At 44.8% G+C, this 25,129-nt stretch overlaps 2 protein-coding genes across 2 annotated transcripts; both read left to right on the forward strand.

Moving 5' to 3' along the window:
* Nucleotides 1-1,529: 1,529 nt before the first annotated feature.
* LOC308590158 (phospholipase A2 inhibitor and Ly6/PLAUR domain-containing protein-like) lies at nucleotides 1,530-23,259 on the forward strand. Its single transcript, XM_081199920.1, has 6 exons — nucleotides 1,530-1,643; nucleotides 4,636-4,734; nucleotides 5,796-5,945; nucleotides 6,718-6,855; nucleotides 7,036-7,702; nucleotides 23,098-23,259. The coding sequence occupies exons 1-5, from the start codon at nucleotides 1,583-1,585 to the stop codon at nucleotides 7,182-7,184; spliced, it is 597 nt and encodes a 198-aa protein (XP_081056046.1). The 5' UTR covers nucleotides 1,530-1,582; the 3' UTR covers nucleotides 7,185-7,702; nucleotides 23,098-23,259.
* On the forward strand, nucleotides 14,849-23,100 carry LOC308590159 (phospholipase A2 inhibitor and Ly6/PLAUR domain-containing protein-like). Its single transcript, XM_081199921.1, has 5 exons — nucleotides 14,849-14,952; nucleotides 18,173-18,274; nucleotides 19,341-19,490; nucleotides 20,229-20,366; nucleotides 22,476-23,100. The coding sequence occupies exons 1-5, from the start codon at nucleotides 14,892-14,894 to the stop codon at nucleotides 22,616-22,618; spliced, it is 594 nt and encodes a 197-aa protein (XP_081056047.1). The 5' UTR covers nucleotides 14,849-14,891; the 3' UTR covers nucleotides 22,619-23,100.
* Nucleotides 23,260-25,129: the final 1,870 nt, after the last annotated feature.

Raw genomic sequence — 25,129 nt, forward strand, 5'->3', positions numbered from 1 at the left:
AGCACCCATCCAGTGGCAGAGGAGGGGGAGAAGGCTGAACATGAGAGAGGAGGAACCGCTGGCCACTGAATCCGCACTGCCGCTGCATTTGCCTCCACCTGTCAGGACTGGACAGAGGAGGAATGGTGGAGATCACCTCCCCCTCCTGAACCTTCCAGAGAAGAGGAAGACAGTATAGATTTACAACAGTTGTTTGAGGAAGGTTACGGCTCAGAGGCACACGAGGGGCAAATTTGGGAAATAATGGAAGAGGAGGAGGGGTAAGCAGAGCCGGAGCAGCTGGCTGACACGTTATCACTAGAAAGCATTCCAGGCCCGCCTTCTCCCAGAACCCGGCGAGCACTGAAAGTAGGAAAGCAAAAGGCTCGGAGGAAATGGCCCTAAGCGGGCACCGTAAGGTGGGTGGTGCTGTTGATGAATGAGGAGAGAAGTGGGGTGGAGATTACTCAGAGCAACACCATTGCTCCAAGAGGCTGCATTTCTAATCCTCTCTTTGTAATTATTGAATAATAGACATTGGTAAGAACTATCCTTGTCCTATCTATTCTTGGCAGCCTACAATGGGGGGTGGGAGTGGGGATCGGATTCCATGACACCTGACACCACTCCCTGATTCCTCCCGGTATCCTGACATCATGCGTGTGTCATCACCCGTCCCCAATCTTCAGAGCAATCTGGCCCCTCTGACACACTCACACACACACACACACCAACAACAATCTTCAGGAGCAGAGCTAAGAGCGCCTTCACTCTCAAGAGGATGAGACACCTTCTACCATATAGTCCTTCTATGTTGCTGCTGGATAGGATCCTCACCAGATGAGGCTTGAGAGAGAAGTGTTCCTCAAACTTTTTGAACTTGAGCTGGGGTAGCGAATTTGTCACCCTCCAGGTGTTGCTGGACTGCAGTTCCCGTCATTCCCAGCCAGCATGGCTAATGGTTAGGGATGATGGAAGCTGCATCCATATCAAAATCCAGAGGGCCACAGGCTCGCCATCCTTGAGTTTTGAGGCTCCTCTCTGAACTTCCCCTGTTTTCTGGAGCTGGCTGCACTAATCTCAGAACACAGCAGGCAATAAATGATAATATGGCAGGATGAGGAAGACCTGGAGCCAGATCTCCACTCATCCATGAAACTCCTTGGGTGATGTACTTTGGGCTACACACTATCTCTCAGCCGAATCTACCTGGGTTGTTGTTAGAATAAAAGAGCACCCCTGCCTTCCTGCCTGCTTGAGGATCCATAGAGGAGCGGGGAATAAATGGAATAAGTAATAATATGTAAGGTACATGCCAAACATTCCTAAAGCTAGAAATGCCTCAAGTTGGCATCAGTTTTGCCAAATTTGTCGTCAGAATCCACCGTTCATTCCAGGAAGTCCTGGCACAATAAGAGAGGCATCTCCACCCATTTTCTTTATGGGTATTTACACTACACAACACTCCTTTTACTGTGGTTCATTGGAGCAACTCCCTAAAAGATGTTACAGCAGACCCATCTATAAAACGTCCTTTGCCCATACATCTGGGCGCAAGAAGCACTCAAGCTCAGCAAGGACCTTAGCCCTACCTTACGACACCATGGTGCCTCTCCTTGTGCTCTGCCTTCTTTCGCCACTCTTAGTTGCCTCTGTGGATCCACGTAAGTTATTTATCATTGATGACATCTCTTTTCCTATGATGCTATTAAGGACAAAATGAAAGGCTAGTACTTTGGAATCACATACCAACTGTGCCATCATTTGATGCTTATCTCAGAGGGTTAAAAACTTTGCAGAGAACTTTCTTACCACAGGAGGATCTGTATGCCAGCTTGAAAACGAGGAGGGGACAGAGGGTGAAGAAAGAGCTGTGAGTGGAGGGAGAAACTTTCCCCATCCTTTGGACCCCCTGGGAGATTTAGCACATCTGCTGTACCTTGAACTGGGTGTGGAGAGGGCAGCTCAATGGGACACAGCTGTGTGAAACCTAAGGAAGTACCATTGACCTTGGGCTTGCCCATGAAATGCAAGTCTATAGTGAGAGACTAGATCAGTGGCCGCTGTTCTGATTGTGACTTTTGTGGGTGAGCTGAGGGTGTGTTTGGAACCTGGGTGAGAACCAAGAGGCTGAAAATGAAAGGAATTGTTGAATTATTTGAAGAGCAACTGTAATCAACAAATTAAGCTAGTAGGACTACAAGAATTTTTGTAAGGAGAAATATACAAAGTGTTACAAAGCAGAAAAAGATAGAGATATTGGTTATGAGTTTGAAATGTAATAGGGAAAATAAGAAATGCATACTAAGAAGGAAAATTTTCAGACAGGACTGATGGAAGTCAAAAAAATTGAATAAGATGTAAAAGTATGTTTAATTACTGTTGAAAATGATATGTTAAAAACTAATAAAATTTATATATATATAAAAAAGAGATCGAAAGGAATTGCTATTGATTTATATATATATTAGTAATGTTATATTAATGTAATGTTTTTATATGTAACTCTGTATTTTTGTAATGTTTTCTTTGTCTGCTGTTGCTTCAGCTTTTTATACACCTTATAGCAAGGGGGGCTGTGGGTTAAACCACAGAGCCTAGGGCTTGCCGATCAGAAGGTCAGCAGTTCGAATCCCCATGACAGGGTGAGCTCCCGTTGCTCGGTCCCTTCTCCTGCCAACGTAGCAGTTCGAAAGCATGAAGTGCAAGTAGATAAATAGGTACCGCTCCAGTGGGAAGATAAACGGCATTTTTGTGCGCTGCTCTGGTTCGCCAGAAGCAGCTTAGTCATGCTGGCCACATGACCCAAAAGCTGTACGCCCAGTGGCGTAGCGTGGGGGGTGCAGGGGGGCCCGGCTGCACCGGGCGCAACATCTGGGGGTTAGGGTTAGGGGGTGCAAATCCACGGGTTAGGGGGTGCAAATCCACAGGTTAGGTGGCGCAAATTACTTGCCTTGCCCCGGGTGCTGACAAACCCACGCTACGCCACTGTGTACGCCGGCTCCCTCGGCCAATAAAGCGAGATGAGCCCCGCAACCTCAGAGTCGTCCACGACTGGACCTAACACTCAGGGGTCCCTTTACCTCTGTATTTAGTAGAAAAACACAGGAAGAGCCTGCAGGATCAGGCCAGTAGCCCATATTGTCCACAATCCTATTCTCAGCCTATGGGAATCCCACAACTAAGACCTACCCATTGACCTTGGGCTTGTCCATGAAAAGCAAGTCTATAGTGAGAGACTAGATCGATGGCTGCTGTTCTGATTGTGAGACTTTTGTGGGTGAGCTGAGGGTGTGTTTGGACCCTGGGTGAGAACCCGGAGGCTGAGAATGAAAGGAATTGCTATCCAACCTTCCATTTCCACCACGTATGATAAAAGGTACCTTCTACTTCTTTACATTTCCAACACATATTTAATCTTGTTCAATAAATCTTTGCTAATTCAACCGGGGTTAGATACCACCGGTACATCATTTTCATATGGTTTTCTTTCAATGAGGTACATGCCATAAATTTCAGATCTCTCTTCCAGAGCCTTTCCCAGTCTATCATTTGTATATTGTGTGCCACATCTTTTGCCCATTTTATCATGACAGATTTGACCTGTTCCTCTTTGGTATTCCATTCCAAGAGCAGATTATACATTTTTGACAGTAATTTGGTATGGTCTATTATCTCTCTCTGAAATCTTGACACTTCATAGCTAAATCCTTTCTTTTTACCATTTTTAAAGGTTTCATTTAACTGAAAATATTGTAACCAATCTGTAACCATTTCTCTGACTTTTACAAACTCCTTTAATTTTAACTGATTATCTATATGTTGACCAATTTGTCCTCAGATTCATTTTTTTAAGAGATATTGCTTCTAGCGTGGAGAACCACCATGGTGTTTTGTTTCGTTTTTTGTTCTGAGAGATCTTTATATTTCTCCCAGACTTAAAAAACTGATTTTCTTATTATATGATTCCAAAATCATTTATGTAATTTTGCCTTATCGTACTATATATACGCATGCCAGCCAAATCTATTGTCATGGCCTTCTAAATCTAGCAAATCTGTATCTTTTGCTTTTATCCAATCCTGGATCCAGCAGATGCAAGATGTTTCATAATATAATCTTAAATCCGGTAGAGAGAAACCTCCTCTATCTTTGATGTCTGTTAGTACGTAGTTTATATTTTATTCTTGGTTTCTTCCCTTTCCATATAAATTTTGAAATATCTTTTTGCCATTCTTTGAAGCAGCTCGAATTGCTCTTCTCACCGGGATTGATTGGAATAAAAACAACATTTTTGGCAATACATTCATCTCAGTCGCTGAAATTCTTTCTAACAATGACAAATTCATTCTTCCCCAAATTTCTAAATTCCTTTTTATTTCTTTTCCAAATTTTCTCATTATTGTCTTTAAATATCTTAATATTCTTGTATATCAACTATATTCCCAAATATTTAATTTTTGTATGTATATTTATCTCCGTCGTCTGCCCCCTTATTTTTTCTGAGGTATTTAACCGCCCCCATTGTCCTAATTGTCCTCTCAAGGGGGGGGGGAGGCTCCTCCAATCACAGAGCCACAGCAGAACTTCTCCCATTATATTTGTTATGTCTTCACTCCGATATAATTTTGTTCAGCCTTTACTTTCTTCTTCCAGCCTTTAAGTGTCAACAAGGAACTGAAGGTTCTGAGGTTTCAGACTGTGCCAGTGGTTTGGATGCCTGCGTGGTCATCAAGGATGAGAGCACAATGTTTGGTAAGGAAGATGTTGGCCTTGCCTGGTGGCATGCTCCACACTGTGCCACAATCTATCCAATGGAGTCTGGTGCCCATTAGGACTGGTATGGAAGAAGGCCAATGATGGGCAGAGCCAAATCATTCTACTTTCGTCCCCATCTCCTGCTCCCAGCTGAGTTCTGCAAGGGACAACTCTGAGACTAAGAAGGAGTTGGAAGCTGGTAGCAGACCCTCCAAGTTTCCCTATTTTGCAGGGACAGTCCCGGATTTACAGAAGCTGCCCCGGTTTCTGATTTGATCCTGGAATGTCCTGCATTTCCTTAGGATGCCCCTATTTTCACTGAATAAATGTTGGAGGGTATGGAGTTATCCGACCCCTGAACCAAGGAGATAAGTAACCATGCAACCTTTAGAAGACATCTGAAGACCGCCCTGCATAGGGAAGTTTGTAAATGTTTTATTATGTTTTTATATATGTTGGAAGCTACCCAGAGTGGCTGGGGCAACCCAGTCAGATGGGTAGGGTATAATAATAATAATAATAATAATAATAATAATAATAATAATAATCATAGAAAAGGAAGTATCCCATACCAGGACTTTCTCCTCTACCACTGCCCACCAAGAGTGGGCAAACAATAAATGTAAATTTTAGCTTTATAGGCTAGGTTCCACTCAGAAACACCCATCTCTCTCTCTATCTTTCATCGAGTCACGTAAAACAAGAATCATTGTCAGATTTCAAATACATATACCAGCCAGGGAAACACACTCAAGGTGGATGTAAAATGAAGTTGGTAAGGGGTGTGGATTGGGCCGTTTCTGAACGGTCAGAAACAGAAAGAGGTTGCTTTTGACCCACAGAACTGAGGTTCTTCACCATTGATCTGGAACTTCCAAAGCTTAATTCAGCAAGATGGAGGCGCTTGTACTCCAGCAAGCCATATTCCCTTGGGAGAACGTGGAACAGATGGAAAGGCAAGGCAGAGCGGAGACCACAGAGTTCGGCAGAGAATGAAGGATTCTGGGGAATGAGCTCTCCTGACATGTTGTTTGTCTTTTTCCTTTTCTGGTATACAGGGGTCAAGTTTACTACAACATTCTATACATGTGGGAAAAATGATTCATGTGCCAAGGCTTTTACCATCACCATAGGAGACGGGAAACATTTACGCTCCAGCTCCGCTTGCTGTACTGAAGATGGGTGCAACAAAAACTTAGATTGGGGAAGTAAGTCATCACCTGCCCCTCTCTGATATCAGAATTGCAAACCTGGACCCCTCCCAAAGTTCTTTTTATAGTGCATTCAGGATGATTTGTGCCCATGAGGCTATGGGGCCAGTCACACACAATTCCACTCTCAATACTGTTTGCATGTGCAGAGGTATTGGGCTGGTCATACTGCTTCATTTCCAATCAGTGCACATCCCATTACTTCCTGCTGAAAGCCCATCACCTTTCATGCCACAAATGTCCTGGTTTATTTTCGTCTCACTTCTGTTGCTCCACAGCCCCTCCAGTCAGCAATAATGCAGTAGGAAACACCACAGGACAAATGAAACCAGGAGAAATCCACCACTAATGCAGTGTTATAGTTTGAAGAACATGTTGCACAAATGAACCCGCAATAAAACACCAGTCTGGAGGGGCCCTTGGTTTCAGAATGATGAAAACATACACAATTTGCTTTTGAAACTTGGCAGGAACAGGGTGGAGTGGAGGAAGTTTTAGTCCCTCCACACCTTTCATCCTAACACAAGACAGGAAAGGTGTCAAACCTGTGTCTCTAGACCTCATTCTTTCATTCTGACAAAGAATATGCTAGCCAAGAGCTGGGGGGGGGGGAGGACTCAGTGGGTGGTTGTGTGAATGCATCAGGAAGGCTGCGGCTGCTGTGTCTGTGTGAAGCAGGCCTGTCAATGATCCAGTGGGGCTCTTTGGAGATTCTTATGTAAAAACTTTCCATGTATGACAATTTGCTTCTTCCTTCTTTGTTTCCTAGTTCTTCCAACTACTTGGACTCAGAATGGGTACACTTGTCCAACTGGATGTTATGCTCAGACGGAGGAGAAATGCAAGGGTGGACGGGTCTCATGCACAGATGGTCAAATGAGTTGCATCAGTGCAACAGGAAGCTCTGGTAACCCTGAAGGGAATTAGGAAGGGAGGAGGAGGGTCAGGCTTGGCCTGGTTGTGAGTCAGAAGGCAGGCTGATGGGGGCTGGGTGAGGGCAGACAGAAATGCAAGGGGTCGTGCCCCATTTGCTGTACTAGAGCAGTCGCCACTGACATCTGCTGATGATCCCCATATTTACCTGCAGGTGCCAAGAAGTTCGTCCTGCATGGTTGTGGAACAAGCAATATGTGCGATGTAGAGAACTATGAAGTGACAATTGCAGGAATCCCCTACAAAATGGATAAAATATCATGTGTCGATGCCGAAAAGCCAGCACCAGCTGCAAATAATTAACCAGCCAGAAGTTCTGCATCAGCCACAACTCAGAAACCAGTCACAACTCCTAAAGCAAGAACAAAATTTTTTGCCAACCATACCTTGGGGAAGAATTCCTTCCTTCTCTTGCTACCCATGATCTCCAGCATTCCCTTTATGAGGTTTCTATCCTGAGCTCTCTTTCCATGCCAGCCACTTTGAAGGTTTCATGCCATGAGCATTCTGGCACTGGAATGGACAAATCTGTCAAATTTCAGTGCTATTAAGTTTCTCAATTTTTTAACCTTAAATTCAGTTCTCAACATTTCTACGGCAATTAGCTTCTTAAAAAAACTATTGCAAATCTGCTCACATTTTAGCATGGATTTACCCTAATAAACACAACGTTTGCATGCAGTTTGAACAATAGACACAGAATGCTATTATCCCTAATATATGCACTTTCCTCACATAAATACATTTTTGTATACACTGTTTGGTTGAAGAACTACATTGCAAAATTATGAGAAACGTGAAATTTGAAGGCTGAGTTTTAGGTTGCATATTGGTCTGGAAATATTAGTTTCTCATTATTAGTTTCTCATTAACATGCAGACAAAATTGAATTTCTTCCTCATCCTGACTTGAGTACCACAATACTTCCCCCCACCTCCTCCAAAGTGTGTTTTTGAAGTTCCAGACTGTTTCGTGAATGAAAGATTGCAGGCCCAATAAAGAATATTGAGTCCAAAAATGGTTTTGTTTGTTTCTTCCGGATGGTTATCAGCAATAATTTACTCCAGTGAAGGTCCCAACCAGAGGCTCCTTGCATGGCTGGATGGGGTGCTACAAGAGGTCCTCGTGTTTCTTCATAATATACCTTTCTTTGTATTGATTTTAAAAGTGATTCAACCATTCTGTGGGGGGGGGGGATACAAAATAAAACAATTCATTAGCTATGTCTGAAATTATTGTATACAGTGGTACCTCAGGTTAAGAACTTAATTTGTTCTGCAGGTCCGTTCTTAACCTGAAAATGTTCTTAACCTGAAGCACCACTTTAGCTAATGGGGCCCTCCTGCCACAGCCGCGTGATTTCTGTTCTCAACCTGAAACAAAGTTCTTAACCCGAGGTACTATTTCTGGGTTAGTGGAGCCTGTAACCTGAAGCGTCTGTAACCTGAAGTGTCTGTAACCTGAGGTACCACTGTATATAAAAAGAGAGGAATCTCATTTAAAGAGTTAGAAAACCTAAACTCAAAATCAGAAGTAGAAAATCTTTAATAAAAAATATTTTTTTAAAGAAGAAGAAGAAGAGGAGGAGGAGGAGGAGGAGCAGGAGGAGGAGCAGGAGGAAGTGGGGTGGTTAGAGGGATGGGTGAAGATCTGTATGTTACCTTTTCCAGTTTGCATTGCTCTAAAGTTTTTGCAGTACTATAAGTGGGTTAGGCTAGCATAGAAACACACAAACATCTTTCTTCCTGCTGACACCATTCACCAATCTCATTATCATTCCCTCTACATTAATCCCCCAAGCTTCCTTTCCTTACCCCACAGTTATTAACCTCCAACTCCCATTTATTCATGCAAAACTAGGTTTCTGATGGCGCACTGGAAATCTTCCTGTGCAATCCTGCAACTATGACCACCTTACGTTTTTGTTTTTTTAAAAAATGTAAAAAATGCACTGAGAGACTGGGGGACATGACTTGTTAATAATAATAACAACAATAATAGCAGCAGTAGCAACTACAACTTCTTCTTCTTCTTCTTCTTCTTCTTCTTCTTCTTCTTCTTCTTCTTCTTCTTCCTACCCCACCCATTTGGCTGGGTTTCCCTAGCCACTCTGGATGGCTATCAACAAAATATTAAAAACACGGTAAAACAACAAAAATCAAAAACTTCCCTAAACAGGACTCCTTTCCAATGTCTTCCAAAAGTCAGATAGTTCTTTATTTCCTTGATATCTGGCAGGCACCACTACTGAGAAGGCCCTCTGCCTGGTTCCCTGCAACCTCACTTCTTACAGTGAGGGAACCGCCAGAAGGCCCTCAGTGTCCTGGCTGGATGATGGGGGTGGAGACGCTCCTTCAGGTATACTGGGCTGAAAGTGGTTTAGTGCTTTAAAGGTCAGCACCAACACTTTGAATTGTGCTTGGAAACATACTGGAAGCCAATGTAGGTCTTTCAGGCCCAGTGTTATGTGGTCTCATTGGCCACTCCCAGTCACCAGGCTAGCTGCCACATTCTGGATTAGTTGTAGTTTCCAGGTCACCTTCAAAGGTAGCCCCACATAGAGCACATTGCAGTAGTCCAAGCAGGAGAGAACTAGAGCATGCAGCACTCTGGCAAGACAGTCTGGGGCAGGTAGGATCTCAGCCTGCATACCAGATGGAGCTGGTAGACAGCTGCCCTGGACACAGAATTAACCTGCGCCTCCATGGACAGCTGTGAGTCTGAAATGACTCCCAGGCTGCGCACATAGTTCTTCAGGGGCATAGTTACCCCATTCAGAAGCAGGGAGTTCCCCACACCAGCCTGCCCCCTATCCCCCATAAACAGTACTTCTGCCTTGTCAGGATTCAACCTCAATCTGTTATATGCCATCCATCCTCCAACCGCCTCCATACATTCACACATGACATTCACTGCCTTCACTTGTTTTGATTTGAAAAAGAGGTAGAGCTGGGTATCATCTGCATACTGATGAACAGTCAGCACAACCCCCCTGATGATCTCTCCTAGCAGCTTCATATAGGTATTAAAAAGCATGGAGGAGAGGACAGAACCCTGAGGGAACCCATATGTGAGAGCCCAGGGGTCTGAACACTCATCCCTCAACACCACTTTCTGGACATGGCCCAGGAGGAAGGAACAGAGCCACTGTATAACAGTGCCCCAGCTCCCAGCTCCTTTAAATGGTTCAGAAGGATGTCATGGTTGATGGTATCAAAGGCCACTGAGAGATCCAGCTGAACTAGGAAACAGCTTTCACCTTTGTCCCTAGCTCACTAGAGATCATAGACCAGCACAACCAAGGCAGTTTCAGTCCCATGATGGGGCCTGAATCCCAAATGGAAGGGATCCAAATGGTTTGCATCCTTCAGGCATGCCTGGAGTTGTTCCGCAACCAACCGCTCACTCACCTTGCCCAAGAATGGAAGATTTGAGACTGGGCAATAGTTGCCCATATTGGCCGGGACCAAAGATGTTTTTTAAAGAAATGGTTTAATAACCACCTCTTTCAGTGGGTCTGGGAAGGCTCCCTCATAGAGGGAAGCATTCACCACCCCACAGAGCCCATCACCCAGCCCTTTCTGGCTGACTTTTATGAGCCAGGATGGGCAAGGATCAAGGAGACAGATGGTTGGTTTCACTCGTCCAAGCAACCTGTCCACATCCTTGGAGGTAACAGATTGGAATTGATCCCATGCAACTTGACCAGACAGGACTCTAGTACTCTCCCCCGGCCCTGCTCCCATGGTGGAGTCTATCTCTTTCCGAATCTGAGAGACTTTATCTGCAAAAAAGTTGCAAAATCATTGCAGGAGATCTTGGGATCCTTACTAGGCCCTGATAGCAAAAGTGGTTCTGTTAGATTACGAACCACCTGAAAGAGTTTCCCTTCTGCAGATGCAATAGAGGCAGTGAAGAAGGTCCTCTTCACTGTCGCTGTCACCACTTGATAGGCTTGACATTGAGCTCTAACCCATTTCCGGTTCGATTCAGAATGAGTTTTCCACCACCAGCACTCTAGTCATCTCAACGAATGTTTCATTGCCCTCAGCTCTGCAGAAAACCAGGGGGCTGTCCAGGCTCCATACAATTGGAGAGGGTGCTTCGGAGCCAGACAGTTCATAGCCCTGGTTAACTCTGCATTCCAGTGGGTCACTGGAATCAGTTGAAAGGCCATCAACATGGGAATAATAATAATAATAATAATAATAATAATAATAATAATAATAATATTTATACCCCGCTCATCCCCCATCACCACTTTCTGGACACAGCCCAGGAGGAAGGAGTGGAACATTGTATAACATTGCCCCCAGCTCCTCTGGATAGTCCAGAAGGATGTTATGATTGATGGTATCAAATGCCACCGAGAGATCCATCCCCTGCCACTCTCTGGAAACCATTTGGATCCATCAAGTGATGGGGTGGAGCCAAGCTTGCTATAGCTATGAGAGGAGCAATGAGAGATACTCTTGGGGTGTCATATTCTGCACTTCCTCCACTGAAGGTTTTAGGTGCAAATATGTGTGAATAAACCATATTTCTAAGACATTGCAGACTCTGCTGTGTCCTGATTTTCCAATGGAAAAACACAAATCTTGGGTGAGTGCCTGGAACCCCCTAGAAACTTGTTACCACACGGCAGAAACTGAGGTAGAAGTTGAATGGGATGTCTTCCCTGTCCCTATCCTCAAGCTTCTTAGCTGCTGCACCAGAGGGACTGAAACCCCACCCAGAGCAACAATCATCTGACTATCATGCATAGAGCTAGTCAGGGGACTGCAAGTGGGGTGTGGGCTTCAGTAGGTGCCCAGTGAGGCCAACGTCAGAGGCTGACTGTGCCAAAGGCTACAACCCTGTTTGCATTTGCAACAAAGCCAGGGGACTGTGATACGGGCAACAATGGCAGTTTTATTGCCAGGCAGTAAATCCAGCACTTCTGTTTTGGGAGTCAATCTCTGAACCTAGAGGAATGGCCTGAATTCATGCCAGTTGAACAGTAACAGCAAGATCCAAGGACATAGTGCAGCTCAGCTTTCTGCAGCAGAAGTAAGGAGGTCTGCATCAGGGTTGGAAAACGATTGCCCATGAGTTGGGCGATCAACAAATCCTTTGTCAAAGGAGAGACTCCCTCAGACACAGGCCACTGTCTTCATCCCTTTCTCAATAGTGCCAGTCCAAGCCACTCCTGAACCACTATGATGCCAAACACCCATTGTCTCCCCCAAAGAATTCAGGGGGCTATAGTTTAAGAGGGCAGAGAATTGTTTGGAGACTCCCTTTTCTCGACACAGAGCTACAGTTCTCCACCCCTCTCCTCAGGGAACACAGAAATTGGAGCTCTGGGTTGGGATTTGGTGTCTCCTAACAACTCTCAGCACCTTTAACCACTCCCAGAAATGTTTGGGGGAAGCGTACTGTGCGGACATGGGTTTAGGGCTCATCCACATATCTGCTTGTTCCCTGCCTAGAAAACATGGGTCCAAGTGGTCTGAGCGGTTGTCCCCTTACCTCACTCCTTTTGCATGGAAAATCTGCTCTTTAGTGCTCAATCAAAACAAACATCCATCTGGGGGGAAAAACCCAATTGCCATTTGCTCCAATTGTGTGCTAAAGAGCTGCTTCCCATCGGGAAAGTTGAGGGACCAGGGGAAGTGTGAATAAGCCCTTAGTTTCATCTAGGGCTTGGTAACACATGTCACACTAAGGGGAAAACAGAGACAGCAGCCCATGAAAGACCCAACGAACTTCCTGGTTTGGCTGCCAAACAGGAAGTGGGTAGATATGTCACGTAATGGAGCAGGTGACCCACAAAATGGCTGGTGGAGATTTTTTTGTTTGCTTATGGCATTTATACCTTGGCCTTTAGCCAAAACAGTGGACTACAGTGGTACCTCGGGTTAAGAACTTAATTTGTTCTGGGGGTCCATTCTTAACCTGAAACTGTTCTTAACCTGAGGCACCACTTTAGCTAATGGGGCCTCCTGCTGCCGCTGTGCCGCCAGAGCACGATTTCTGTTCTCATCCTGAAGCAAAGTTCTTTACCCGAGGTACTATTTCTGGGTTAGTGGGGTCTGTAACCTGAAGCTTCTGTAACCTGACGGCACCACTGTATAAAAATCTTGACTAAGATGGTTCCTGCATTCAGGCTACACACCCTAAAAAGACATATCACATGTGGAAAAAGCAATGGCAAGGAGGAGTGAAAAGGAAGCCCAAGAACACGTTCTTCAAGTCACAGCCTATCAGGCGTCAGGGAACCTGATCCCCCCACAGAAGGCTGCAAGGAATAGATGAGACAGGGAAAGTTCTTACCAAAATATTTTATTCAATATTCACAGAGGGAGGCTTAGAAATGCAGCTTCTTGGAGTAATGGTGTTGCTCCAAGAAAATCTCTCCCCCCCCTTCTCTCAACTTCCTCAATTGTCAGCAGCAGCACCCACCTTATGTTGGCCGCGTAGGGTCATTTGTCTCCAAGCCCTTTGCTCCCCTACTTTCAAGGCCTGCCAGGTTCTGGGAGAAGGCGGGCCTGGAATGCTTTCTAGTGACAACTATCTGAAGAAGTGTGCATGCACACAAAAGCTTATATCAAGAACAAACTTAGTTGGTCTCTAAGGTGCTACTGGACAATTTTTTTATTTTTTTAATATATTTTTACTACGTCAAACCAACACGGCTACCTACCTGAATCTAGTGACAACGTGTCAGCCAACTGCTCCGGCTCTGCCTCCTCCTTTTCTCCCACAATTTCCCACTTTGCCTTTCATCTGCCTCACTATTCCTCTGTCCAGTCCCTGACCCAGCCAATGTCACTCATGGTTCTGCCTGTCTTTTGCTTCAGTAAAAAGCAATCCCACCCCAAAACGACTCCACACATACACGCAAACACACGCACACCAGGGATACCAAATCCTAGGGCCCCCACTCTTCTGGGTCCTCCATATTTTTTGGGGGTGACCCCACATATTCCAAACAATCTGGGGGCAGAGGAGAATGAGCATGGAGCCAAGTGTGGGGTGGCAAAACGTGTCACCCTCCAGGTGTTGTTGAACTGGAGTTCCTGTCAGTTCCAGCCAGCATGGCTAATGGTTAGGGATGATGGAAGCTGCATCCATATCAAAATCCAGAGGGCCACAGGCTCGCCATCCTTGATTTTTGAGGCTCATCTCTGAACTTTCCCTGTTTTCTGGTGCTGCCTACACTAATTTCAGAACATAGCAGGCAATAAATGATAATATGGCAGGGTGAGGAAGACGTGGGTCCAGATCTCCACTCATCTATGAAACTCCTTGAGTGATGCACTTTGGGCTACCCCAGGGGTTGGCAACCCAAGGCCCATGGGCCACAAGTGGCCCACAGAGGTCATTTAACCGGCCCTCGAGCTGCCTCCAAACCAAGCTGCCCGCTTGGTGAGTCCCTGCACACTGCGCTAAACTGGCACAGCGTGGCACGGGGACTCGCTTCTGCGGCACTGGAAATCGCATCTGCACAGATACAGACAGCGAAAATCGTGATCCGGCCCATGGAGGGATCTCCGCTGGAGTGAACCCGCCCATGCGAGGTAAACCATGCCGACCCCTGGGCTACACACTATCTCTCAGCTGAACCTACCTCACAGGGTTGTTGTTAGAATAAAAGAACACTCCTGCCTGCCTGCCTGCTTGAGGATCCATAGAGGAGTGAGGGAATAAATGGAATAAGTAATAATATGTAAGGTACATGCCAAACATTCCTAAAGCTAGAAATGCATCAGTTGGCATCAGTTTTGCCAAATTTGTTGTCAGAATCCACCGTTCGTTCCAGGAAGTCCTTGCACAATAAGAGAAGCATCTCCACCCATTTTCTTTATGGGTATTTACACTACACAACACTCCTTTTACTGTGGTTCATTGGAGCAACTCCCTAAAAGATGTTACAGCAGACCCATCTATAAAACGTCCTTTGCCCATACATCTGGGCACAAGAAGCAGTCAAGTTCAGCAAGGACCTTAGCCCTACCTTACGACACTATGGTGCCTCTCCTTGTGCTCTGCCTTCTTTCGCCACTCTTAGTTGCCTCTGCGGATACATGTAAGTTATTTATCATTGATCACATCCATTTTCCTACTATGCTGTTAGGGACAGAATGGAAGACCAGTACTATGGAATGGCATATCAACTGGGCCATCGTTTGAGGGTTAAAAAGTTTGCACAGATTGTTCCTGCCACAGGCTGATCTTTAGGAAAAGGAAGAGCTGAGGTGCATGCAAGAGCTAGTGTCCCGTCCCCCCCCCAATTTGGACTTCCACGCTAGCTTTTGAGTGGATGCCTTTGGTGATGGGGAATCATAGAATCATAGACTGGGAGTAATCTGCTGTAAATTCTAAAGGTGTTGGCTGAAATATACAGTATTCAGCTAAGTGCTACTCGGAGTATGCATACTGCAATGGATGAGCCTAAGTCATGTCTGCTAACTTCCAAAGGTCTATTCATAGTAGGTAAAAAGGTAATGGTAAAGGACCTCTGGAAGGTTAAGTCCAGTAGAACTAGCATTGGGAGGCATATTTTGCATGAGATTTATTTATTTGTTTGTTTGTTTATTTATTGCATTGCCCTATACCCTCAGTCTCAGGGCAGTTCACAGGATAAAATCAGAATATAAAGCTACAAAATCACACACACACACACACACACACACTAGGTAGCTATGTCACCTGCCGTGAAACTAGCAAAATGCTATTGCCTTGGTCGTTTTCTACTGCTGATTGATCTTCTCTTGGCTTTCTTGACAAAATCTCAATGTACTGTAGCCAGTGGTGGGACTGGGGCCATTGATGGCATGAGGTGGGGTGGGAAGGGGAATGTGCCCCTCTTAATGACACAGAAGAGTGGTGTTTGTTAGTACACCATCTCTATACAGCACTCAAATGCCAGCTGTGCACCCCATTTTACAGAAGCAGCATGCACAGGATCTGCCATGTAAAATTTTTTCTTTTTCTTTTTCTTTTTCCAAATATCCTTCATCGGATCTGTTTTCCTACTATGTGGTCAGGGACAAAATTGGAATCACATACCAACTGTGCCATCGTTTAATGCTAATCTTGGAGGGTTAAAAACTTTGCAGAGAACTTTCTTACCACAAGAGAATCTCTTGGCAAAAAGAAGAGCCGAGCTGTATGGCAGCTTGAGAACGAGGAGGGGACAGAGGGTGAAGAAAGAGCTGTGAGTGCAGGGAGAAACTTTCCCCATCCTTTGGACCCCCTGGGAGACTTAATACATCTGCTGTACCTTGAACTGGGTGTGGAAAGGGCAGCTGAATGGGACACAGCTGTGGGAAGCCTGAGGAAGTACCATTGACCTTGGGCTTGCCCATGAAAAGCAAGTCTATAGTGAGAGACTAGCTCAATGGCCGCTGTTCTGATTGCGACTTTTGTGGGTGAGCTGAGGGTGTGTTTGGACCCTGGATGAGAACCAAGATGCTGAAAATGAAAGGAATTGTTGAATTATTTGAAGAGCAACTGTAATCAACAAATTAAGCTAGTAGGTAGGACTATAAGAAGTTTTGTAAGGAGAAATATACGAAGTGTTTCAAAGTAGAAAAAGATAGAGATATTGGTTATGAGTTTGAAATGTAATAGGGAAAATAAGAAATGCATACTAAGAGATTAGATTGGAAAATTTTCAGACAGGACTGATGGAAGTCAAAAAAATTGAATAAGATGTAAAAGTATGTTTAATTACTGTTGAAAATGATATGTTAAAAAACTAATAAAATTTATATATATAAAAAAGAGATTGAAAGGAATTGCTTCTGATTATATATATATATATATATATATATATATATATATATATTAGTAATGTTATACTAATGTAACGTTTTTATATTGAACTGTGTATTTTTGTAATGTTTTCTTTAAGTTGTCTGTTGTTGCTTCGGCTTTTTATACACCTCATAGCAAGGGGGGCCCCAACTTGAATAAAATATTGGGGAGGGGCAGGTAACCCCCCCGCATGATCAATCACATGACATGGTGCACACACAGCATTTGAATGGCAATGCCCATCTTCTTGGGGGGGGGCCTCCCCCGACATATTTTATGGGGGGAGGGCAAAGGGACCTTGCCCCCTAGGAATTGGCTCCTTTGCCTTTAGAGATAATTTTAATATATTAAGCAGCATAGAAATTAAGTAATCTATCAATCAATAATCAATTAAGGGCTAGATTCTGTATTTGGTGGGACACGGGTGGTGCTGTGAGAACGTCGGCAGTTCGAATCCCCGTGATGGGGTGAGCTCCCGTTGCTTGGTTCCTGCTCCTGCCAACCTAGCAGTTCGAAAGCACGAAGTGCAAGTAGATAAATAGGTACCACTCCAGTGGGAAGGTAAACGGCATTTCCGTGCGCTGCTCTGGTTTGCCAGAAGTGGCTTAGTCATGCTGGCCACATGACTCCAAAGCTGTATGCCGGCTCCCTCAGCGAATAAAGCGAGATGAGCACCGCAACCCCAGAGTCGTCTGTGACTGGACCTAACGGTCAGGGGTCCCCTTACCTTTAACTCTGTGTTTGGTAGAAAAACACAGGAATAGCCTGCAGGATCAGGCCAGTAGCCCATATTGTCCACAATCCTGTTCTCAGCCAGATGCCTATGGGAATCCCATAACTAAGACCTGCAGCAGCACTCTCTTCCCTTGTGATTCCCAGAAACGGGCTTCCAGAGGCATTGCTGCCTTCGCGGTAGACAGAAAGCATAGCCGTCACACTGAGTCACCATTGAGAATCTTCTCCTATCTGAATTTCTTTAATCCTCTTTTAAAGTTGGAGGCCATCACTGTCTCCTATGGGAGGAAGAAGGAATGGAAATAGATTGTTCAAAGTTGACATAATTTCCTGCTTTCTTCCCCCATTCACCCAAGATGGCATTTTGATTAGCTAGAAAACACATGTGCATTAAAATTTGTAAATTATGACAACCTTCATGTAAAGCACATGACATTCCCCAAATAATAATGGGAACTGTAGTTGGTTCAGGGTGCTGGGAATCGTTGTTCTGTGAGGGGCAAATTACAGTTCCCGGGATTGGGTGTGTGTGTGTGTGTCGTGTGTTTTAAATAAACTTTAAATGTATGGTGTGTACACAGCCAAGTTCTTATCCAGCAGGACACATTTCACACTGCGATGTGCACTCTAGGAAAAACTTTGCCCAGAGTCAGCATTACGCACTGAATGGGACACGGGCCTTCCCCATTTTGTCCAATGCATGAGGGTTCTTCAGTCGCATTGTTGAATGATGCCCTTCTCTCTTCTTCCAGCTGTCTTGAAGTGTGTACAAGGAGCAGAAGTTTCTAACGCTTCGGACTGTGCCAGCGGTTTCAATGCCTGCGTGCTCATCAGGGACCAGAGCACAACGCTTGGTAAGGGAGGTGTTGGCCTTGCCTGGTGACATCCTCCACGCTGTGCCACAATCTATCCAATGGAGGCTGGTGCCCATTAGGACTGGTATGGAAGAAGGCCAATGATGGGCAGTGCCAAATCATTCTACTTTCATCCCCATCTCCTGCTCCCAGCTGAGTTCTGAAATGGACAACCCTGAGACTAAGGAGGAGTTGGACCCTCCAAGTTTCCCTATTTTCCAGGGACAGTCCTAGATTTACAGAAGCTACCCCGGTTTCTGATTTGACCCTGGAATGTCCTGCATTTCCTTGTGCCGTCCCTATTTTCACTGGATAAATGTTGGAGGGTATGGAGTTATCCGACCCCCAAACCAAGGAGATAAGTAACTATACAGCCTTTAGAAGACATCTGAAGGCAGCTCTGTATACGGAAGGTTTTTTAAAAAAATGTTTATTTATGTTTCTATATATGTTGGAAGCTGCCCAGAGTGGCTGGGGCAACCCAGTCAGATGGGCAGGGTATAAATAGTATAATAAATAATAATAATAATAGAATAGGGGGTCCCTATTTTCATCAGGAAAATATAGTGGGTCCTCCTTGAACAGGTGGATGCCAGCAGAGGGCAGACTGAGGCTTGGACAGGAAGTACCCCATTCTTTCTCCTCTACCAATTTTAGCTTTATAGGCTAGGTTCTGCCCACAAACACCCATCTCTCTCTCTATCTTCCACTCGGTCAAGGAAAACAGAAATCATTATCAGATTTCAATGACATATACCAGCCAGGCAAACACACTCAAACAAAGTTGGTAAGGGGTGTGGATTGGGCCAGTTCTGAAAGGTCAGATACAGAAAGAGGTTCCCTTTGGTCCACAGACCTGAGGTTCTTCACCATTGATCTGGAACTTCCAGAGTTTCTTCAGCAAGATGGAGGCTCTACTCCACTGAGCCATATTCCTTTGGGAGAACTTGGAAAGGATGGAAGGGCAAGGCAGAGCGGAGACCATAGAGTTCAGCAGAGAATGAAGGATTCTGGGGAATGAGCTCTCCTGACCTGTTGTTTGTCTTTCTCTTCTTCCGGTAAACAGGCACCGAGTTTGACACAACAACCTATTCATGTGGAAAAAGTGATTCTTGTGCCAATGCTTATAACATCACCATAGGAAAAGAGAAACATTTGCGCTCCAGCTCTGCTTGCTGTACTGAAGATGGGTGCAACGCAAAGTTAAATTGGACCTGTATGTCATAACCTACCCCTCTATGATATCAGAATTGCAGACATGAGCCACTCCAGAAGTTCTTTTTATGGTGCATTCAGAATGATTTGTGCCCATGATGCTACTGGGGCAGTCACACACTATTCCATTCTCAATACCATTTGTATGTGCATGGTCATACTGCTTAATTTCTAATCACTGCACATCCCATTACTTCTAGCTGAAATCCCATCGTTTTTCATACCACAAATGTCCTGGTTTATTTTCATCCCACAGTAGAATGCTGTAGAACTAGAGAAGCATCACAGAAGAAATGAAACCAGGAGAAATCCATCACTAATGCAGTGTTATAGTTTGAAGAACATGTTGCACAAATGAACCTGCGATAAAACACCAGTCTGGAGGGGCCCTTGGTTTCAGAATGATGAAAACATGCACAATTTGCTTTAAAAACTTGGCAGGAACAGGGTGGAGTGGAGGAAGTTTTGGTACCTCCACACCTTTCATCCTAACACAAGACAGGAAAGGTGTCAAACCTGTGTGTCTAGAACTCATTCTTTCATTCTGACAAAGAATATGCTAAGAAAGAGCTGGGAGTGGGGAGGACTCAGTGGGTGGTTGTGTGAATGCATCAGGAAGGCTGCGGCTGCTGTGTCTGTGTGAAGCAGGCCTGTCAATGATCCAGCGGGGCTCTTTGGAGATTCTTAGGTAAAAACCTTCCATATATGACCATTTGCTTCTTTCTTCTTTGCTTCCTAGCTCTTCAAGCTCCTTGGACTGAGAATGGGCTCACTTGCCCAAAAGGATGTTATGCTCAGACGGAGAAGGAGTGCACGGATGGACCGGTCTTATGCACAGATGGTCAAAGGAATTGCATCACTGTAGAAGGAGGCTCTGGTAACCCTGAAGGGACTAACCAAAGGAGGAGGGATTCCGTGGGATGGGGAGAGCAGGTGGGAGGGGAATGCTGCCTCTGGAGGATCTAGAGGTGGACCAACCACCAGGCAAGATGAGATGACTATCTCAGGCAGCAGAGCAAGAGACTTGCAGCCCTGACTCTTGGGGAACCATCTTCCAGGATGTTCTCTGGTGCAAGCATCATTGAAATGAACAAGTGCTGTGCCAGAGCATGGTGGGATTGCACCCATGATAAGGCGCTAATGGCATGTGTGCATCATCCTTTGGAGCACTAAAGTTTTGAGTGTGGGATTGAGTCTGGGCCCATTCACATAAGTCCTTCTCATTTGAGTAGAACTTGGAACATTTAGAAGCTAAATGTTGGAACATTTCAGATGGGCAAAAGAAAATACTTTGTCACCCAGTGCTTAGTTGAATGATGGGAACTGGTCCTACAAGACGTAGTGATGATGGCCACCACACCGGATGGCCTTCAAAAAGTATTAGACAGATTCAGCATAATGATAAGCCACATGGGCTTTCTTTTGCAACCAGTGTTGAAGAAATATGACTCTGAATACTATTGACTGGTGTGCAGAGTTAGCACACAGCTTGGAGGTTTTCAGCTTCTGAATTATTGTTAGGAGAGGAGGCTTACTTTGATGCAGTCACACGGAGAGGCACTTGGCATCGGAAAATAAGTAGCGGGTTTATTATTGGAAATGCATGCTTGGATAGGAAAGAGGTTTCTTTTTCTCCCTAGCGCAGTTGGACACCATGGCAGCCATGTTGTGAACATAAAATACAGTGGTACCTCGGGTTACAGATGCTTCAGGTTACAGACTCCACTAATCCAGAAATAGTACCTCAGGTTAAGAACTTTGCTTCAGGGTGAGAACAGAAATTACATGGTGGCGACGGGAGGCCCCATTAGCTAAAGTGGTACCTCAGGTTAATAACAGTTTCAGGTTAAGAACAGACCTCCAGAACGAATTAAGTTCTTTACCCAAGGTACCACTATAATATGTTGATGGTTGTGACAACCAAATATGTCACCTTGAGCTCCTAGCAGTAAAGGTGGGATACCTTTTTCAGATGGAGGATTAATTCTTTTAAAAAAACAACAACAATAAAAGTAAAAATAAATTGTGGATGTGTTGACTGACCCAAGCTCTTTTGAGAAGAAGGGTGCTATAAATATTTAACAATTATATAAATTTGCTTACCAGAGGTCAGGTGCCCGTGATGAGTGGAGCAGAATCAGAAGTGGGTGGAGCAAAAACATTGAGGTCCCCCCCCCCATTTCACATGCACAACATGCAGCCATCCTTCTCTTCTGTCCAGGCAAGCAAGTGTTCTAGCCCCAAAGGAGGGTGATGCGTAGGCTGCTTATGGATGTGGTCTGGGCGGACAGACTGCACCCCAGAAGGAGTTATAGCTCAGGGAGAATCACAGGCTCAGATAGAAACCCGTGAAATAAATAAAAAATGAGAATTTGCCAAGTGTCCCCAAGTTGAACCACTTTCGCCCATATCTGTTTTTCTCATCTGCCTCTTCCTCTCCTCCCCAATCCAGCCCAGGCCCAGGTTAAGAATGGATGGATCCCAATTGTTGCAAAATTCTTTCCACTGTGGCTGAGGAACAGACACTCGTGGTCTCACAGGTCTGAGCCCCAGGTTCATTTTTTGGCAGGTCCCTTTCCCTGTTTTTCCTTTCAGTTTGCTATAAAGGTGGCTGGGTGCTCTGCAAAACATACTGACTGGGCACCATGGGACCCCAGGCAACTACTATATAGAAATACAAATTCTGAAAATATAAGGTTCTACAATCAATTAGCATAGGACCGACCATAGGTAGAGCCCATGGCAGGCAGAGTAACTAGTCCTAGTTTTGTACCCATCTTCCTCCCTGTTCCGATCTACAAGAGGCAATGCCCCTAAGGAAAAGGAAGCTGATGGTGAAGCTCATCCGTTGGACTGGTTGTGAGTCAGAAGGCAGGCCGGTGGGGGCTGGGTGAGGGCAGATTGACATTGAAGGGGCCATGCCCCATTTGTTTTCCTAGAGCAGCTACCACTGACACCTGCTGATGATCCCCATATTTACCTGCAGGTGCCAAGACGTTCGTCCTGCATGGTTGTGGAACAAGCAATATGTGTGGTGTAGAAAACTATGCATTGACAATTGGAGGAATCCCCTACAATATCAAAACAATAACATGTGTCCCTGCTGCAAAAGAAGCAGACACTGCGTAATCCTTAACGAGACAGAAATTCCGCATCAGCCACAACTTGGAAACCAGCCACAACTCCTAAAGCAACAACAATACCTAGTGCCAGCCATATCCTGTTGAAGAGTTTCTTCCTCCTCCTGCTACCCATGATCTCCAGCATTCCCTTTATGAGGTTTCTCTCCTGAGCTCTCTTTACATGCCAGCCACCTTGAAGGTTTCATGCCATGAGCATTTCGGCACTGGAATGGACAAATCTGTCAAATTTCAGTGCTTTTAAGTTTCTCATTTAAAAAATAAAATGAAAATCTGCCGACATTTAGCATGAATTTACCCTATTAAACACAACTTTTGCAGGCAGTTGGAACAATATACATAGTATGTTATTATCCCTAATATATACACTTTACTCTCATGAATGCATTTTCGTATACGCTGTTTGGTTGAAGAACTACACTGCAAAATTCTGAGAAATGTGAAATTTGAAGGCTAGGTGGGTTTTAGTTTGCATATTGGTCTGGAAAGTGCAAATGAGTTAGTTTCTCATTAATATGCATACAAAATTGAATTTCTTCCTCATCCTGATTTGAGTACCACAATACCTCCCCCACCTCCTCCAAAGTGTGTTTTTGAAGCTCCAGGCTGTTTTCTGAATGAAATATTGCAGGCCCAATAAAGAATATTCAGTCCAAAAATGGTTTTGTTTGTTTCTTCTGGATGGCTGTCAACTTGGGTTTAACGAAGAGAAGATGCCAGTCAGAGGTTCCTTCTGTGGCTCGGTGGGGTGGCACAGGTGAGCCTACAGAAGAGATCCTTGTGTTTCTTTCTAATGTACCTTTCTTCGTATTGATTCAAAAAGTGATGTGGCCATTCTGGGGCAGAGGAACACTCCTTAGCTGTGTCCAAGATTATTGCATGTATAAAAGAGATGAACCTCAGTTAAAACAAATGAAGAAACTAAAACCCAAAATCAGAAGCAAGTCCCACTACCATTTCAGTCATGCCTATGCTCCTAGCCGCATCTCCATTTTGTCAAGCAAGATGCATGAGCCAAGCTGCTAAGCTTCTGCTTAGCACAGGAGCGAAGAACATTCTTATTTTGTAGGGTTGCCTTATTTTGAAGAATGAAAAAGAGGACACTATGACAGTTATGATGACCGTTCAGAGCAAATAACTGCAATTCGTCTCAGATTTTACCACTGAAAAGGAGGACGTCTCCTGGAAAAAGAGGAGACATGGTAACCCTAGCTTGAAGGAGCTGGTGGTCTGAGGAACAACAAAAGGAGGCACTGACAGTGGGAAGGGCTGCTTCCCAGTGACAGAGCATCTCAGAGTGCCACAATTCCAAGAACGGTTTAACAACAAACCCCATTGCAATAGTCAGAGAAGGACCAATTTTGAAGGCTGCCCTTTTTTTTTGATTTGCGTGTTGTTTTGGAATATACTGTTATGAACTTCCCAGAATCTCTACATCCAGTGAAGGGTCCAACTTTGAGCAAACTCATGGATTCCTTCATTAAATATTTTTTTCTTAAAAGTGTGTGCGTTGTCTCTATTTTCAGAGCCTAGAGTCTTTTCTACAGATCAGTTACATTCAATGTGAGATGTTGATGTTGTTTACAGTATAAGGTTGAGGGAGAAGAGAGGGGGGACAGAGGGGAACCATGCCCAAACCTTTCACACTGCTAAGGGAAAATAACAAATGAATAGTTAAATAACCTACCCAAATGATGCTGAGACTAAAACCTCACACATATACTAAGTAAAATAACTTTCGGTTTGTATCCCCCCCCTGAATCTACTGTTACGAAGGGGGAGGTGGGCAGACTCCCCATAATCTCTACATCCAGTGAAGGGTCAGAGTTTGAGCAAACTCACGGATTCCTGGACTTAGCAAGGGCTGGGAATAACACCAGAGAATTTCCTCATGAGGCCAGCCTGGTGATGGTGGGTCATTGAAGGAACAATGATGCTGATGGACAGCCATTAGCTCTCATCAACCAGGTAGAAGGCCCTGGGGAGCAGGGGGACATGATGTCACTGTGGGAAAGGAGGGTGTCCCTTGAGTCTACACAGACGTTTATTGGTAAGGCGTTCTTGAACAAGAAGGAGGAAGTACGCAGAACTCCATGCACGTTGGCTGGGAGAGGTTGCACCACGAAATGGAGGGCCATGACTGGCTGCTGCTTTGGAGCCAAGCTTGCTATAGCTATGAGAGGAGCAATGAGAGGTACCCCCTCCACTGAAGGCTTTAGGTGTAAATATGTGTGAATAAAGACTCTAAGTTCTATGCAGACTACACTGTGTCTTGATTTTCCAGCAGAAATACAGACCCTAGATGAGCACTTGGAACCATCGAGAACATGGGCAGGCAAACTAAGGCCCGGGGGCCAGATCCAGCCCAATCGCCTTCTAAATCCGGCCCGTGGATGGTCTGGGAATCAGCATGTTTTTACATGAGTAGAATGTGTGCTTTCATTTAAAATTCATCTCTGCATTATTTGTGAGGCATAGGAATTCGTTCATTTCCCCCCAA

The sequence above is a fragment of the Podarcis bocagei genome (genome assembly GCF_964188305.1).
Source record: "Podarcis bocagei genome assembly, chromosome: 7".
Taxonomy (NCBI): Eukaryota; Metazoa; Chordata; class Lepidosauria; order Squamata; family Lacertidae; genus Podarcis; species Podarcis bocagei.

Bases quoted from the DNA above. Each gene is read 5' to 3' on its own strand.
- LOC308590158 (XM_081199920.1), top strand. From the start codon at position 1,583: ATGGTGCCTCTCCTTGTGCTCTGCCTTCTTTCGCCACTCTTAGTTGCC. The intron at 1,644-4,635 runs GTAAGTTATTTA...TTCTTCTTCCAG, and splicing joins AGTTGCCTCTGTGGATCCAC to CCTTTAAGTGTCAACAAGGA. The intron at 5,946-6,717 runs GTAAGTCATCAC...TTTGTTTCCTAG, and splicing joins CAAAAACTTAGATTGGGGAA to TTCTTCCAACTACTTGGACT.
- LOC308590159 (XM_081199921.1), top strand. From the start codon at position 14,892: ATGGTGCCTCTCCTTGTGCTCTGCCTTCTTTCGCCACTCTTAGTTGCC. The intron at 14,953-18,172 runs GTAAGTTATTTA...CTCTTCTTCCAG, and splicing joins AGTTGCCTCTGCGGATACAT to CTGTCTTGAAGTGTGTACAA. The intron at 18,275-19,340 runs GTAAGGGAGGTG...TCCGGTAAACAG, and splicing joins GGACCAGAGCACAACGCTTG to GCACCGAGTTTGACACAACA.